We start from the raw sequence: 18,812 nt of genomic DNA on the forward strand, positions 1-18,812 counted from the left end.
TGTTATATTAAAAATGATATATTATTAGTACTAAATGAATGATAACTGATTTCTAGTAAGGGTCTATTTTTTTAAAAATCACACATGAATCAAAGTTGTGACTTCTGTTTTAATATATAAGATTTTTCCTCGAATAAATATGTTAACAATAGTGTGCTCATATTTTCACTTTTACAGAAGAATATTATTATAAATCGTGATATATATCGTATGAAATAGTTTTACCATCACCTTCTTGAAAGAGATTTTCCCAGAAATTAAGGAATGCGATTAATTAAAAATGTCAAAGGCATGAGAGAGATTGCCATGAAAATGTCAACATGTGACTTCGTTTCCATTGCTAACCTTGTCATGATGCACCTTGAAAGGGACAATCCAACATATTAAAGAGCATGTTTAGAGCATCTTCATCTCCGCTCCATAATTTTATAATTTACTGCAAAATAGGTTGAGAAATAGAATAATAAAAGAACAAAAAAAAATTATTCCATAAATAAAATGATTTTTTATTGTTTGCTCAATTTTTAAAGTAAATTATGAAGTGGAAATGAAAATACCATAATAACCGCATATAAATCAATCCCAAAATTTAAATTTAATATGCTAAATATCACTAAATAAACCTCGTAAAATAAATATATATCAATAAAATAACCTCGTAAAATAATATACTGAATATAATATATATAGGCGGCACAATACAAATAGTTAGTTAGAGGAATCTACGTTAAGCAGCAAGAAGTATGTTGCCTTTTGTCAATTTAATTTAAAATCCTGCAGCAGTGCACCTCCACCAATGTTTTCTTTCCTCATAAAATGATTAATTGGTAGGAATAACTCTTTGACTTACATTTTTAAGAAAGAAATTGCAAATATATTTTTCTTGTGAGCTTCATCAATATAACAAACAGAAAATTTGTAGAAAACAGAACAAAAATCTTGCAAATAGGGGGCAGAATGACTTTGTAAATTAATATATATAATTATATATATATATATCTAGTTGAAATTTTCAGAATGAATATGTATATAATAAAATACATGGAGCCAAATAGGTGGCAGAGTAAAATAAAATAATTAATAAGAGGATACGTTAAGCAGCAAGAAGTATGTTGCCTTTTGGACAATTAATTTAAAATCACACAGCTAGCACATCAGTGTAACACCTCCAGCAATTATTTGTTTCCTGATATAATGATTTACGGAAGATAACTCTTTGACTTAGAAATTTTAGAAACAGATTTTGCAACCAAAAAAAAAAATTTATTTTTGAGCTTCATCATCAAAGTACTAAACAGATTTTTTTTTAAACAAAACAAAAATAATGCAACTCGTTATTTGTGTGTGTAATGAGCAATACCTAAAGAACAAATATAATTCATGGCTGATTTTTTTTTTTACCACAGTGAAGTTATAAATAAGTTTCTTCATAATTCAGTAGAAAGGAGATCCACGCGATATCAAAGGCAATGATATTGCTAATCAACAATTAAGGAAACAATAAAACAAAAAAAAAGAAGAAAATAAATATTAAATTCATTAAGGAAAAGGGGTGATAAATGGAGAGTCTACGCGTTGGGACCCACAAAAACTAAACGGCGAAGACATTCTTCGTTTCATTGGTATATAAACAGGACTCGTATCGACTCTGCAACACACAGCCTGCTTCACCTGATTCTCCTTCTTACTCCTTTCTTGTCGGAATCCGTATGATCGAGTGAAACGGTCGACACAGCTGTCGTTTTAGTGCTACTTCTCAGGCGCCATTTGAAAGGTTTCTTACGTGAAGAAAGGGAGAGATGTCGAGTCTTGAGAATATCAAGAACGAGACTGTTGATCTGGTAACAATTTTTTACATCTCTCTGTTTATGATTATCATGCCCAATGGATATTATTTTTTTTAACCGGGTGCATTATTATAAATTTTGAATCAGCCCCGCCCGACAAGTTCTTTGTTTTAAAGACGAACGTTTCTCTTTCTGAACATCTTTCTTGTGCACGTGAATGTGTGAATAGCTTCAAACTGTTTATCTCATTGATTTTTTTTTTTTTGCAGGAGAAAGTTCCAATAGAGGAAGTATTCCAGCAGCTAAAATGTACGAAGGAAGGTTTGACGACACAGGAAGGGGAAGCCAGAGTTCAGATCTTTGGCTTGAACAAGCTCGAAGAGAAGAAGGTCTTCACTTTTCTTGCAATTTGCATTTTGAGTTTTTGTTTGTTTACTGAAATGTCTTTTTGCACAATGAATGTTTACAGGAAAGCAAGATTCTCAAGTTTTTGGGGTTTATGTGGAATCCTCTTTCATGGGTCATGGAAGCTGCTGCCATCATGGCTATTGCTTTGGCCAACGGTGATGGTAGGCCTCCGGATTGGCAGGACTTTGTCGGTATCATATGTCTTCTCGTCATCAACTCTACCATCAGTTTCATCGAAGAGAACAACGCCGGTAACGCCGCTGCTGCTCTCATGGCCGGTCTTGCTCCTAAAACCAAGGTTTGTCATAAGATAATGCTTTGTGAAGTTGGTACTGTTAAATTCGAACTTATCATATGGACTTCCAACTTAAAATCAATCGAAGATAACTAGATTGGTTCTATCCTTTTATATACTAGTTAATTATTTTTCCAACTATAGAATAAAACTTTTTTATTGTGATGTTTCTCTGTTTTCAGGTTCTTAGGGATGGAAAATGGAGTGAACAAGAAGCTGCTATTCTTGTCCCAGGAGATATCGTTAGCATTAAACTTGGAGACATCATCCCTGCTGATGCTCGTCTTCTCGAAGGTGATCCTTTAAAGGTTGACCAGTCTGCTCTTACCGGAGAGTCCCTCCCTGTAACCAAGCACCCTGGTCAAGGAGTTTTCTCTGGCTCAACCTGTAAACAAGGAGAGATCGAAGCCGTCGTAATCGCCACAGGTGTCCACACCTTCTTCGGTAAAGCTGCTCATCTTGTGGACAGCACAAACCAAGTTGGACATTTCCAGAAGGTTCTCACAGCCATTGGGAACTTCTGCATCTGTTCCATTGCCATCGGTATGGTGATTGAGATTCTCGTCATGTACCCTATCCAACGCCGAAAGTACAGAGACGGGATTGATAATCTCTTGGTCCTATTGATCGGTGGTATCCCTATTGCTATGCCTACGGTCTTGTCTGTCACCATGGCTATTGGCTCTCACAAGCTTGCTCAGCAAGGTGCCATCACCAAGCGTATGACTGCCATTGAGGAAATGGCTGGGATGGATGTGCTGTGCAGTGACAAAACAGGGACGCTAACTCTCAACAAACTGAGTGTGGATAAAAACTTGGTGGAGGTTTTCTGCAAGGGTGTGGAGAAAGACCAAGTTCTTTTGTTTGCGGCTATGGCTTCAAGAATTGAGAACCAGGACGCCATCGATGCAGCCATGGTTGGGATGCTTGCTGATCCAAAGGAGGCCCGGGCTGGAATTAGAGAAGTTCACTTCCTTCCGTTCAACCCTACTGATAAGAGAACTGCTTTGACTTACATCGACTCTAGTGGTAACTGGCACAGAGTCAGTAAAGGTGCTCCTGAGCAGATCCTCGAACTTTGTAAAGCCAGCAATGACCTTAGCAAGAGGGTGCTCGATATTATCGAAAAGTATGCCGAGCGTGGTCTCAGGTCCTTGGCTGTTTCTCGCCAGGTACTTAACTTGTTTGCTTTGATGATACTTTTTTTTTCAGTAACATATATTCATTAATTTGTGTTCCCATCTCCTTTGTTTAGACGGTGCCAGAGAAAACAAAGGAAAGCCTTGGTAGCCGGTGGGAGTTTGTTGGCTTGTTGCCACTATTTGATCCCCCAAGGCATGACAGTGCAGAAACCATTCGGAGGGCTTTGCATCTTGGTGTTAACGTCAAGATGATCACTGGTAATAATCATGCCTCACTCTTCAATCTTGTTATTAGGGAGAAATATCTCACATCAGAAGAAGTCGGAAATAATCTTATATAATATGTGTTAATGTATTTATTACCAATTGGTTTTGAGTTGGAAACCTGTCTTGTCCTGGTATCTAAACACATTTTCATTTACCCACTAACATTCTCTTGGACGATGCATGTGGCCAGGTGACCAACTTGCTATTGGAAAGGAAACTGGTCGCAGACTTGGAATGGGAACAAACATGTACCCGTCCTCGGCTCTTCTAGGCAATCATAAGGATCCAGCACTTGCCAACATTCCTGTTGAGGACTTGATCGAACAGGCTGATGGTTTTGCTGGAGTCTTCCCAGGTTATTATCTTTTATTTATAATTATGTCAATGGAAAGGTGGTTGGATACCTTAGATCTAAGCTTCTTTGCTTTGGACACTGCAGAGCACAAATACGAAATCGTGAAGAAGTTGCAAGAGAGGAAGCATATCGTTGGAATGACTGGTGATGGTGTCAATGATGCTCCTGCTTTGAAGAAAGCTGATATTGGTATCGCTGTGGATGATGCTACGGACGCTGCCCGGGGTGCTTCAGATATCGTTCTCACTGAGCCTGGACTCAGCGTTATCATCAGTGCTGTCCTCACCAGCAGAGCTATTTTCCAGAGAATGAAGAACTACACTATATATGCAGTATCAATCACAATCCGTATTGTGCTTGGTTTCATGCTTATTGCTTTGATATGGAAGTTTGACTTCTCAGCATTTATGGTTCTGATCATTGCCATTCTTAACGATGGTGAGCAACACTGTCCCTTATTGTTTAAATCCTCAAATCTCTTATTTATGAAAGTTGCTTATATATCTTATGTGTGTTTTCAATAGGTACCATCATGACAATTTCAAAGGACAGAGTCACGCCATCTCCCACACCTGACAGCTGGAAACTTAGAGAAATTTTTGCTACTGGAGTTGTGCTTGGAAGCTACCTAGCCGTCATGACTGTCGTTTTCTTCTGGTTGGCAAACGAGACAGACTTTTTCTCGGTAATAATATAATATAACATGTCTTCTTTTCTAAGTGTATAGAGTTGTAAACTAACTTTCACTTTTGATTCGCAGAACGTGTTTGGTGTGAGGTCCATCAAGGGTAATGAGCACGAGTTAATGAGTGCATTGTATTTACAAGTTAGTATCATTAGTCAAGCTCTAATCTTCGTCACAAGATCAAGGAGTTGGTCCTTTGTTGAACGTCCTGGAGCGTTGCTGATGATTGCTTTCCTCATTGCACAACTGGTAAGAAAGATCATAATCAATACTACACGTTTTGAGGGTAGTGAAAGGTCACAAACGAACATGTTTCTTCCAAATGCAGGTTGCCACTTTGATTGCGGTCTACGCCAACTGGGAGTTCGCAGAGGTTAGAGGTATTGGATGGGGATGGGCTGGAGTGATATGGCTATACAGTATTATAACATACTTCCCACTGGACATTCTCAAGTTTGCCATTCGATACATCTTGTCTGGAAAGGCTTGGCTCAACATGACTGAGAACAGGACGGCTTTAACGACCAAGAAAGATTTCGGAAAAGAAGAGAGGGAGGCTCAATGGGCTGTTGCTCAGAGGACACTTCACGGTCTACAGCCAAAAGAACCTGTTCACATCATTCCTGAGCAAGGAACTTACAGAGAATTGTCTGAGATTGCTGAGCAAGCCAAGAGAAGAGCGGAGATCGCTAGGTATATTAAACCTTTTATCTTAACCTTTTTAAGTATTACCAATTCTTTGACTGGGACTAAACACTAACTGAATGTTTTTATATGTTAACAACAGGCTTAGGGAGCTGCACACACTCAAGGGACATGTGGAATCAGTAGCGAAGCTAAAGGGTTTGGACATTGAAACTCCAGGACACTACACTGTCTAGTCACGCAAAGAAGAGCAAACAAAACATATGATTGATCTTTTTCCCTTGTTTCTGTTTTCTATATTTTTTATCCTTTTCTTCACGACCTCTTGAGGTTATTGTGAGCTTGCTATGTTTAGCAAGAGCAAGTCTATTAATTTCAAGTTTGCAAGAGAATAAAATTCTTGAACCCACCAAAAAAAGTAATATTTTGAAACTTTATAAATGAATTTTTTTTTTTTATTTGTGTCTATTACATATCACTATAAGCTCTTTATATATAAAGCTCAAAAGCATAAACGTACAAACATATAAAATTAAAAGAAAACACCCAAAACATAAATATGTAAATCTGTTGAAAAAGAAAATAAAGATGAAATCTTTTTTTACAGTTTTTCACTTCCAAAGAAGAGCAAACCAAACAATTGATCTTTTTCCCTTGCATTTGTTTTTTTTTTTCTTTTCCTTGAGGTTATTGTGTGAAATCTTGCTATGTTTAGCAAGAGCTAAGTCTTTTATTCAAGTTTGCAAGAATAAAATTCTTGAACCTACCCAAAAATAAAATTTTCGAACCTTTTATTAATGAAAATCATTTCTAAAAATTTGTGTCTAGTACATCAAAAGCTATATACATAAATCTCAAAGTATAAGATAAAAAAAGAAGTAAATTCATAAATATAAAAACCTGTAAAATTAAAAGAAATAACCCAGTAACTTAAAGGTGTAAATCTGTTGAAAACGAAAATAAATATGAAGTGACTGAACTTGCAAAAAGTAAAAAGCATGCACAATATTAGTCATCGATAATTCTGAATGCATGGTAAACTGCTAAACGGCGGAAAAATAATCCACCTTATGGGAAAGAAAAAATAAATGAGTTACAACAAGTACTGGAAGAAGTACAAACAGATAATACCAGGTTACAAGAGGATATTTTGGAGGTGTCTAGGAAATTACAAGAGGCATATAAGGATGAAGAAGACTACTGGCATCAAAAAAGTAGGAATATGTGGTACTCATCTGGGGATCTTAACACAAAATTTTATCACGCTTTAACTAAGCAAAGACGGGTTCGTAATAGGATTGTGGGTTTACATGATGTTGATGGGAATTGGATTACCGAGGATAATGGTGTGGAAAAGGTGGCAATAGATTATTTCGAAAATCTTTTTAGTACAACCTCCCCATCGGAATTTGATAGTTTTCTGGCAGAAGTTACACCTGGAATTACTCCTCAGATGAATCAACGATTATTGAGGCTAGCGACAGAGGAGGAGGTTCGAGAGGCTTTGTTTATGATGCATCCCGAAAAGGCACCAGGACCGGACGGCATGACCGCCCTTTTTTTCCAACACTCCTGGCATATTATTAAGAATGATTTGGTTGAAATGGTCAACAATTTTTTGGTTTCGGGAGAAATGGATGCAAGATTAAATATTACTAATATTTGTATGATTCCAAAGACGGAGAGACCCACAAGGATGACGGAGCTGCGACCAATCAGTCTATGTAATGTGGGATATAAAATTATCTCGAAGGTTTTGTGCCAGCGGTTGAAAATTTATCTTCCCTTACTTATATCCGAAACTCAATCGGCATTCGTGGCAGGACGGTTAATCTCGGATAATATTCTCATCGCTCAGGAAATGTTTCACGGACTACGGACCAATAAAGCATGTCAAGGAAAGTATATGTCAATTAAAACGGACATGTGCAAAGCGTACGATAGGATGGAATGGGACTTTATTAAGGCCTTACTGCAGAAAATGGGATTTGATCTTCATTGGATCAAATTGATGATGGAATGTATTTCCTCGGTTCAGTATCGGGTTCTTATAAATGGTCAACCACGTGGCCTCATTGTTCCAAATAGAGGCTTACGTCAAGGAGATCCTTTATCGCCATATTTATTTATTCTCTGCACTGAGGCGTTGATTACAAATATAAAAAAGGCAGAGAGAGGGAAACAACTAACAGGAATGAAAGTGGCTAGAGCTTGCCCACCGATATCTCATTTGCTTTTTGCGGATGATAGTTTATTTTTCTGCAAAGCTCAAAAGGAAGAGTGTCAAACTATTCTCAGGATTTTAAAGGAATATGAAGTAGTTTCAGGGCAGCTAATAAATTTTGATAAGTCCTCAATTCAATTTGGACATAAGATCGACGAACCCGTCAGACAGGAATTAAGGGATATTTTGGGTATTCAGAATCTTGGAGGAATGGGATCCTATCTTGGTTTACCAGAAAACTTGGGGGGTTCAAAGATCCAAGTTTTTAGCTTTGTCCAAGATCGATTAAAAAATAGAGTTAATGGGTGGACTTTCAAATTTTTCACAAAAGGCGGAAAGGAAGTGATCATTAAATCAGTGATCACAGCTTTACCAAATCATACAATGTCTTGCTATCGATTACCTAAGGCAACTGTGAAAAAATTGACGAGCGCGGTCTCACAATTCTGGTGGAGTCCAGGGGGAAGCACACGGGGTATGCATTGGAAATCATGGGACAAGGTATGTGTAGACAAGGATGAGGGCGGTTTGGGATTTAAAGACATCACTGATTTCAATACAGCGATGCTTGGTAAGCAGTTTTGGCGTCTGGTAGAGAAGCCAAACACTTTATTTTCTCGTGTTTTCAAAGGGCGGTATTTCAGAAATGCTTCACCTTTGGAACCGACTCGTTCATACTCTCCGTCATATGGCTGGCGGAGTATTGTTTCTGCTAGATCTCTGGTAAGCAAAGGACTAATTAAACGGGTGGGATCAGGTTCTTCTATTTCTGTATGGAATGACCCATGGCTCCCAACCACTCGCCCGAGACCAGCAAATAAAAATCAACATACTTTATATCCGGATCTTAAAGTAGAGTCTCTCATAGACTCTACCTCACACACTTGGAATTCACAAGTAATTCGGGCTTTGGTGGATCCAATGGATGCAAAACTTATAGAAAGCATACCACTGAGCAGGACTCAAAGGATAGATAGAGATGGATGGCACTTCACAAAGAACGGAAAATATTCGGTCAAATCAGGATATCAGGTAGAACGGATTTATCCAGATAGAGAAAGGCCACCAATATTAATTGGTCCCACAGTAGATGTTATGAAGGCTCACTGCTGGAAAATACGTTGCCCACCTAAGTTAAAATATTTTCTATGGCAATTAGTGACAGGATGTATAGCAGTGAAGAAGAATTTACAGGCAACGGGAATACAAGGGGATATTTGTTGTGGAAGATGTGGAGCCCACGAGGAATCCATAAATCATGTGTTTTTTGAATGCCCTCCAGCTATTCAGGTTTGGGCTCTATCGAAGATACCATCAAATCCAACTATCTTTCCGACAAGTGCTCTCTTCACAAATTTGGATCATTTGTTCTGGAGAGTTATTCCGCAGATGGAAGAGCATCAGTTTGCATGGATACTATGGTATATCTGGAAAGCTAGGAATAATAAAGTTTTCAGTAATTTGGATATTGATCCTTTGGATACGCTTAAGTTGGCAGAAACAGAATCAACACTGAAGAATTTACGACAATTTCAGGTTACGTTTGCAACGGATTGTTCTCAATTGGTGAAGATGGTTTCGGAACCAGAAGAATGGCCAGCTTTTGCAACTTATTTGGACGATGTCAAGATCCTGAAAGAGAGTTTCACCCGATCAGAGATTATCTATGTACCACGGACGCAAAATATAAAGGCGGATAGACTAGCACGCAGTGTTAGGAAGCAGCCGTCTTTCGTCGTTCACATGGATACGGATCACCCGGTTTGGTTTACAGAGTCAGTATGAGTCTGTAAAAATCGATGATAAAAAATAAAAATAAAAAAAATAATAAATTCTGAATGCATGGTCAAATGACTTATATTGTACATGCGTCCTACTTTTTACAAGTTTAGAATAGAAACTTTGTTGGTTGAGATTTTTATTCTAATTTTATCATTTATTCGTATTTTTATTATAAATTTTTGCAAGTTAAGAGTAGAAACTTTATTGGTTGAGTTTTTTAATATTATCATTTATTCATATTGTTATTGTAATTTTTATAATCACAAATTGGTTGATATCTTTGAGTAAATAAATTCAAAAAATCGTGTTACTCCATATTCTTTTTTTTTTGTAACTGAACTCCATATTCTTCCAACTACATTAAGATAAAGTGATAGTGAAGCTGTAAAAAGTAATGGTAAGAATTATTATTACAACTGATACTCTTTACAATTGTTATAGATAGATGATATTATTAATATCTAGAAAACCCTTTATCAAAAAAAAGATATGACAAAACAAAATATATAGATAGATAATTTTTCAAGAAGTTAATGGTACATAAACAAAACAAAATACATAGAATCATAGATAGATACAAATCTGTTAATGTCTAGTTTACCAAACAAAAAATATCTGTTAAAGTGTAGATAAACTCAAATATATTACTACTCTCTATATAAATACTTGGACATCATTCATAATGAATACAAACCTAAAGCTCACTCAATACCAACAAAAAAAAAACAAAAAACGCTCTCAATTCTTCACCACGATGAGTCGATCAGTAATTCTAGCTTTTCTCTCAGCCCTCGCAGTAATGGCCGTTGTCTCCGGCACGGTGGAAGACACAATCCGAAGGGTTGTCGATGCCTTGGTTGTTGCCTCTTTTGAAGAGTGGTCAGCTACTTTTATTGAAACTAATGATAAAATCCGTGGCGACGTTCTCCGATCAACACTCTTCATTCCAGACATCTCGGCCAACTTGTCCGGTTGCGAAGACAGACACAAGGTGGCTGCGTACCACATTGTCACGGAGAGACTTGAATATTTTGATCTTTTCTCCAAGCCAAATCAAACGCGATTACCGACTCTTCTCAAGGACTACTCAATTGTGGTAACCAACAATTCAGAGTCTGGTTTTAGTGTTAACGGCATTCTCGTCACAGAAACTGAGGTCTTTGTCGATAGATACATTGCCATTCACCGCATTGCATCACCCCTGGATTTCAAAACGTACGGTCGAACTGACTCTTAAGCCTAGTGGCCACCCTTGAATGCCAGCTTGAACCTGAGAAACAATCTACTTCAAATGAGGGTAAAGAGAGCGTATTAAAAATTGTATGTCCTGTTTTGCCCATTGATTTGTGGCTCTGTTTTTCTTGTTCTTTAATTTTCTTTTCGCCTTTTTCTAATCCCCATGTAATAAAGGCTTAATTTGATACTCCCTCGGTTACATATTCTAGATTTTTTACATATTTTAATAAAACAGATTAAATTTGCATATTTTTTGTGTTTATCTTTGTTTCACAATTTTAAACCGATAACAATTCAGTAAGTGCAATTAAGTTTTTTGAAATTTGCAATTAGTTAATAAAACATGTATTGAAAATGTAAAAAAATAGATCTTTTTAAAACAAAATTTTTTCCTAGAATATGTAATATTAAGAAACGGAGGGAGTATAAATTATGGCACTAATAATTATCATGGTTTTAAATAGGCTTAAACACTTTTCACATCCCCCACCGTTCCATGGTTTTGTTAAAATACGTAAGCATCGTTAGAGCCTTTGTACGTGTGAAAAAACACTAAACTTGTGAGAGATCAGTTTGATAAGTCAATAAGCTCAATGACGGTGGAAATATTCACAGATGAAACCACAAAACTTATCATTCCACTTGCAAATCCGTGACAGTTTGATAACTCATAAGCTCAAGTTTTAATAGTCCATTGAAAGATTACTAGACTAACTTACAAGGGGAAACGAAAGTACGAAAAACTCCACTTTCATTTTATTTATTGCGATTAAAAATTATTAATATAAAAAACAAAAGCCCTCCTCTCTTTCACTTCCGTCGCAGACAAGGTCTTTTCCGTCACAGCCGCCTTCCATTTCGTTACCTCCACCCCAACTCGCCGTTTTCACCTCTGTCAAATCTAAATCTATACAATTCTAAGTTTTTGTGACATGTTCTTACATTGAATGTTAAATTTTGAAAACCCTAGTTCCTAATTTTCTCATCCGTTCGACTTTGATATCGAGTAATCGGTTTTAATTGTGTTATTCACTGTTTATTTTTGTTACATCTAATTTCCAGTTTGATAACTCCTTCGGGTTTGAATACAAAAGATCGTTTCTGGGTTTTTCATAAGTTTGGTTGCCACTTTGATTGTGGTTTACGCCAACTGGGAGTCTGCAAAGTTTAGAGGCATCAGATGGGGATGGGCTGGAGGGATCTGGCTATAACATACTTCCCACAAGATGTTTTTAAGGTTGCTATTAGATACATTTTGAGTGGAAAGGCTTGGCTCAACTTGTTTGAGAAATTGACCGCTTTCACAATGAAGAAAGATTATAGAAAAGAAGAGAGAGAGAAGTCTCAATGGGCACTTGCTCAAAGGACATTTCACGGTTGGTAGCCAAAAGAAGCTGTTAACATCTTCCCTGAGAAAGGAAGTTACTCGCAGAGCAAGCCGAGAGAAGAGCTGAGATAGCTAGGTAATATAAGCCTTTTTCTCAGTCTTGAAATACATACATGTTCTTTCTTTTTTGAAATTAGAACACTTAACTGAATGTTTTATTAGTTGACAAAAAAAAAAAACTGAATGTTTTATATGTTAACAACAGGCTTAGGGAGCTGCACGCACTCATGGGGCATGTGGAATCAGTAGTGGGTCTAGTTACAAAGTCATGGTTCTTTATCAAAACTTTCTAGAATCTGAATTGGATTGGTACCCGAAAATCCGAAATACCTGACCCGAACCCGAACCCGAACGGATACTCGAACGCCCACCCCTACGTACAAACAAATCTGTCGTTTTTAAGAAAATCGGGCACCACTCTATTGACAGATTTAATTTTCTAAACAGATCTTGTAGATAGATTTAATATTCGATAGATTTATTTTTTGGAAACAAATCTACCATCCATCAATTTCCAACGATAATTTTGTAATTCGTTTTTTTTGCTACAACTATAAAAAAGGGTAGTTTAGACCAGAAAAAATATTCTAGTAATATTTTTTAAGTATGAGTTATTCTAATAATAACACAATATATTTGTCACATTCTAGTAAACTTCTCTCCTTATAATTATTCTCAAAAAATTTTATAATACAATAATAATGTACAGCAAAAAAAATCTTTTAATACATAGAATGGTTTTAAGAATAGAAAACATCATAAGATTATTTTACAAAGTCTTTTTTTGTAACTATTGTGTGATCCTAAAGGTTTGCCCAAAGACTAATCACCATGAGACCCATAGAAATCCAGATTTCTTACAGTCTCTTTTTATAAAAAATGTTCAACTTAGCTAACGTATCCTCTCCAATCACAATTCGTTTAGTTTTTCTGCTTATTTCCAAGGAGAATTAGGCTGTATAACCATCAAACAAATTATAATTCATTGTATGATAAAAAAACCTAGCTTGTAAATATGTATTGTGTCTTTTGTATAATAATACCATTATACCCTTGTATACAATCGGTGAAACCTGAACAAAGAAAACAAAATTTAATTAATAATTTGTAACTGTAAAAAGTAAAACGTGGTCTTTCATTACTCACACATTTTTTTGAATTGAATTTATTCTCACCAAAAGAACAATCAATTGTTCTAAAGAATAGACAACGATGAAGTCAGATGGTGAGCACACACAACAACTCTTTCATTTCTTTTCTTTTTTTTCTTAAATCAATTGATTCTCACAATCATGCTTTTGTTTTCATACTCTGTTTTTGTTTTACAGATCCAGTGGTGAAGAACAGACAACGATGAAAGCGTAGACGGTGAACACACAACAACTCTTTCATTTTTATTTTTTTTCTTAAATCAATTGATTCTCACAATCATGCTTTTGTTTTCATACTCTGTTTTCGTTTCTGCTTTTGTTTTACAGACCCAGTGGTGAAGAACAACGATGGCGAGTCGGTAAAAGCATCATCGTGTCGGGAAAAAGAGAGGAGATGAAGACGATCTCTATATGGTGGTGAAGAATAATGATGGTGAACGAAATGAATGTGTATCAGTCTGTCTAAAAAATAAGAATTGAAGAAGATGAACTCGCCGTCTATACTGTATTCGGTGAAATGAATAGTATAGTATATATTCTTAAGTATAGCTACCTATGTACGGTTACCATACTATTTGAGACATATTTCTATACTACTCCCTAAAATGTAATAATATGTCATGTTTTTAAATTTGATAGGTCTCTTCTTTGTCATCTTGTGTGATTGATTGTAATATGAAATTCTTTTTTTGAGTGTTGGACAAATTTGATTATTTGGATCATTCGTTTACTATACTACTTAGACTATATGGAATATAAGATATGCAACATGCTAACCAAGTAAATGTGCTTTCAAGTGTTTAATATTGGAAAACAATTTATAGATTGTATTTGGGTTTATAGGTTCCTGCCTAAGGTTTAGATTTACTAAGTAAAGGTTTGGGTATAGTAAATCATATTATATACATTCTATTTGGGTTTATACTTCCTTGATTAGGGTTTAGATTAATCTATTTATTTAGGTTTAGGGTTTAGTAATTAGGATTTAGAGTTTAGAGTTTAGTATTTAGTAGTTGGTAGTTGGGGTTGGGATCAACATTAACTTCTTACATGCAATCATAAACATTTCATAACTTCATTAGTTTGTTCTATTCTATTTATTGATTAGTGATTAGTTGATTGGGTTTAATGATTAGTTGATTGGGTTTAGTTTATGTACGATTGGGATTGACATTGAAGCAAACATTACCACCTTCCATGAAGGCATAGCCATATCAACATTTGAGAAATATGGTATTTTGTTCCATTCTATTTGGGTTTAGGGTTTAATAATTAAGATTTAGGGTTTAGTATTTGGAAAGTAGGGTTGAGGTTTGAGTTTAGTGACCCTATCATTATCGTTCCATTTCTCGATTATTAAAGAGTGTTCTATTTTGTTTCCCAATATGTATTATACTATGTATTTTGTTCCATTCTATTTGGGTTTTAGGGTCTATATTTGGTTTTAGGGTTTAGTAATTAGGATTTAAAGTTTAGTATTTTAAAAATATAAGTTGAGGTTTGGGTTTAGTGATAGCAGTTTAGGGTTTAGTATTCAAAAGTTAGGTATGTAATTAGGATTTAGAAGTTGTGTGTTGGGTTAGAGCTCTACACTATTTAAAAATTAGGCATGGATTTAGTTTAATATTATACTATTTTCATATTTTGATAATTGAATTTAGGGTTAATAATTAAGGTTTATATTTGGATTTAGTATTTTAAAGTTTGGTTTGTGTTTAGTATTTAAAAGTTGTGTATTGGGTTAATATGGAATGCCTTCTTTATTGAAAAGTCTTATATTTTATCTATTCATTTTAGTATTATTCAGTCACCTAATTATAGTTTATATTTGGATTATGATTTATGATTCAGTTTTCAGTATTTAGGAGTTGGGATAGTGTTTAGTATTTAAGGATTATGGATGTGGTTTTAGTCCATCTGTACTACTTTGTGTGATATGGAATATAACATTCAGTACATATATATGTAGTCAATAAATATGTAACGTGGATGTCTCTTTTTCTCCACTCCTGACCATATATTATTTTCTATAATACTAGCCATATTTTTCTTTGTCTACGTCATTTCACCTTCTTCTCTTTCACTTGTTACTTGTACGAGAAAGGGTTAAAACAGGATCAAAAGAGACACAATTGTTAATTGTCTAATTATATCAAAATTAGTGACCTACACTTAATTATCTTCCCATTATTTCGCAAATTCACCCTATTTATTTTCGAACAGAGCCAAAGGAAAGAATCAAACCAAAACCCCATAGACCGTCAAGATCGAAGGAACTAAAACATTGGCCTCATTGAATATACGTCAGCTTCTGAACTAAAGCCATATATGAGATACGTCAATATATTTGTACCCTCATATTGACGAATGCCGACATCGATCACCATACTCTATTGGCCACAAGTCACCTTGAAGCTTGTTTCGCAAGTCACCTAATGGATATCCAATATGATTTTTCCGCCTCCCCCAAAGCTGAATATAGTTTCGAGCTTCTCTTGTAAGAATAAAGATCGCTCCATGTAATTGGTCGATGTCCAAAGTGGATATTTTTGCTCTGCTTCTTGTTGCCATTCTCGAATCATCTCTCGAAATAGTCAATCTCTGACTTACCTTGATTGATTTGGTTTTCCTCGGCAAACGGATTTACAACATACTCCCATGAAGATTCAACCAATATGAAGAGGATGATGACTTTTATGGCTAGAGTCATCGTTGCAAAGATCGATTAGATTTTTATGTCAAGACTGATGATGATAGAAGTTTGTGTTTTTGGTCACAAGAAGTTTGTGTTTATAATATATAAAAGGGATATTAGGTGGTATAACCATGAAAAAAATCATAATTCACCAACTAGCCATTTTCCTTACTAAACCTATACACACTGTTATAAATCTATATTAATACTGTAATACCCTTTGTATCTACCGGTTTAACCTGCTAACAAAATAAAAATAAAAAAAATTCTTAACTCACAAAAATTAAATTGTAGACTACCCAACTTCGAAAGGCGAAGATGACGCCACCACTAGTTCTCAGAGAAGTTTTGTGGAAGAGAAGATTGGTTAGGAAGCTTTGTCGGAGACGAAATGGGGAGGCTTCTCTGATTCCAAAGCGACAGTCGTGAAGATGCTAGAATATGTATGTATTAGGTTTGAAGTAAATATATGTCTCGTGTTGGAGAAGATGAACAGTTTTTGTATTATGTTCTATTCTATTATATTCATATAGAATAGAAATGTAAAACAATATATATATTTTTATGCGATAAATTCTATTTCATTTGACGGTTACTAAAATTGTTCTATTTTGTTTAGAAATATATTTTGATATTTGGGTTTAGGGTTTAGATTTGGATTAGGGTTTACATTTAGATTAGAATTTAGTGATTAGAATTTAGGGTTTAGTATTTATAAGGTGAGGGAGTATGGTTGAAATCAGTTTTAACTTCTTTAATGCAATCATACACATTTCATAATTTCACCATTGGTACTATGTTATTTATTATGTTCCATTATATTTGGATTTAGAGTTTATATTTGGGTTAATGTTTTATATTTATATTTAGGGTTTACATTTAGATTAGGGTTTAGTGATTAGAATTTAGGGTTTAGTATTTATAAGGTGAGTGAATATGGTTTAAATCATCATTAACTTCTTAGTGCAATCATAGACATTAGATTAGAGTTTATATTTTCCGTGTAGGGTTTAGTGATTAGTTGATAGAGTTTAGTTTATGTACGATTGGGGTTGACAATAGGACAAGCATTACCATCTTCCATGAAGGCATAATCATGTCAACATTTAAGAAATATGTCAAAATAATACTTAGATTACAACTACATTTTCATCTTTTCTATTATATATGTCTCATGTAGAATAGTAATGCATTTTACTGGAATTTAGAAATTTAGATTTAGTTTATGCAAAATTAGGGTTAAGATTGGATTAGGGTATATTATTTATAAGTTGGGGTTGAGGTTGAATTATTGTTTAGTATATATGGATTATAGGTGTAGTTTGCGTCATATACTACTTTGATAATATAGAATAGAAAATTTTGGTGTGTATACATGTGGTCAATAAACTTGTCACGTGGAAGGTATTTTTTCTTTCACATTAAATTTTTTTGGTTTCTCCGTGTCTATATCTTTTCTCATTACGTTATCAATATATAATATATTCACCGGGTAATTGTTGATGAAGAGGGTATAACCGGATCAGTTGTGTAACAAATGTTAGATTCTTAATAATGTCAAAATCATTGCTAGATTATTAATTATGTCTCCAAAATTGGCTATCTCACCAATAAACCCTATATAAAATACTATACTTCTTTTTTCAGTTAGGACTAGGATTTTAATGTTTAACTAATTAGATTTAGCCAACTCGTTTACCTATATATATTTGTGTATTGCTAATTATTTAAACAATAAAAATAATATAAATTGTAAAGGGTTAAATTTTAGACTATATTGATGGTCACTTGAATATCCATTCGGGTTCGGTTTTATTCGGTTCGGGTTTTCGGAACTAGACATTTCGATTTGCATGAGAATAAAATTCTTAACTCACCAAAAAGGTAATTCGAAACTTTATTAATGAAAACTTTTTTTAATTTATGTCTAAAACATATCACCTATAAGCTTTATGTATACATAAAGCTCAAAGCATAGGTTAGGAAAGAAAGTAAATTCATATAAGATAGCAAAGAGTACTGGAATCTTTTTCAGCTGATATATATCATAACATACTCCATAGTATATGTTTTAAGCAAATTTTATCCTAGAGCCAGCTTTGGTATATCAATAAGTAATGCCATGCTAGGGAAATTTAATTTATTAAAACAGAGTCCTATTTTTTATCTACTGTTAACAAGTCATACTAGGACCATCAAAAAACTACTTAATATGACATATTTCATTATTTACATTAATAATAAAACAAATATAAATATAAATTTATTTTTAAGTATAACAAATTTTGCTTAGAAAGAATCTAACAAAATCCTACCAACCTTCTAAATATTTTTATAAAATAACACTTAATTAATTTCGTAAATAATAATATAACTTTATAATTCAATGTTAATTAGAAATTTATTATAAAACAAGAAAATAAAATTCTATACTATTTTAAAATATTTTTTAATTATATTATGTATTATATTAAAATAGAAGTACTATATGAATTAACTATGGGTAAATTTATCTATTTCATTTTTAAAATATTTTAATTTAAATAAATTATCACTCATCATTAAAATGTGATAAAAAATTTAAACTATATTAAATTTTTTTAGAAAAATAAATTTATAAACATAAATTTATTAATATAGGTTAAACTTTTATATCTACAACTACATATTATTTTATTTTTTATTTTGAAACTCTCAACAATATATTGTTTAAAAAGATTAATATACAAAAATATAATAGTTTATAACTAACC

General features: G+C 34.2%; 2 protein-coding genes and 1 pseudogene across 3 annotated transcripts; 2 read left to right on the top strand and 1 right to left on the bottom strand.

Moving 5' to 3' along the window:
• The first annotated feature begins 1,502 nt into the window (after window positions 1-1,502).
• LOC106441026 (ATPase 2, plasma membrane-type) lies at window positions 1,503-6,040 on the top strand. Of its 2 annotated transcripts, XM_013882808.3 has the most exons (11): window positions 1,514-1,841; window positions 2,057-2,176; window positions 2,257-2,493; window positions 2,673-3,662; window positions 3,746-3,890; window positions 4,090-4,254; window positions 4,339-4,692; window positions 4,779-4,939; window positions 5,015-5,188; window positions 5,268-5,632; window positions 5,727-6,040. In XM_013882808.3, exons 1-11 carry the CDS (start codon window positions 1,800-1,802, stop codon window positions 5,818-5,820), a joined length of 2,847 nt encoding a protein of 948 aa, XP_013738262.1. In that variant the 5' UTR covers window positions 1,514-1,799; the 3' UTR covers window positions 5,821-6,040. The 2 variants fall into 2 exon arrangements, with proteins under 2 accessions (XP_013738261.1, XP_013738262.1); XM_013882807.3 differs by having other exon boundaries at window positions 1,503-1,841; window positions 4,090-4,692.
• Window positions 6,041-10,389: 4,349 nt separating this feature from the next.
• LOC106442815 (FAS1 domain-containing protein SELMODRAFT_448915) lies at window positions 10,390-10,827 on the top strand. Its single transcript, XM_013884457.3, has one exon. It carries the CDS (start codon window positions 10,390-10,392, stop codon window positions 10,825-10,827), a length of 438 nt encoding a protein of 145 aa, XP_013739911.3.
• A 3,925-nt stretch (window positions 10,828-14,752) lies between these two features.
• LOC106442816 lies at window positions 14,753-16,074 on the bottom strand (annotated as a pseudogene).
• Between the last annotated feature and the right edge of the window lie 2,738 nt (window positions 16,075-18,812).

The sequence above is a fragment of the Brassica napus genome, chromosome A3, assembly GCF_020379485.1.
Source record: "Brassica napus cultivar Da-Ae chromosome A3, Da-Ae, whole genome shotgun sequence".
Classification (NCBI taxonomy): Eukaryota; Viridiplantae; Streptophyta; class Magnoliopsida; order Brassicales; family Brassicaceae; genus Brassica; species Brassica napus.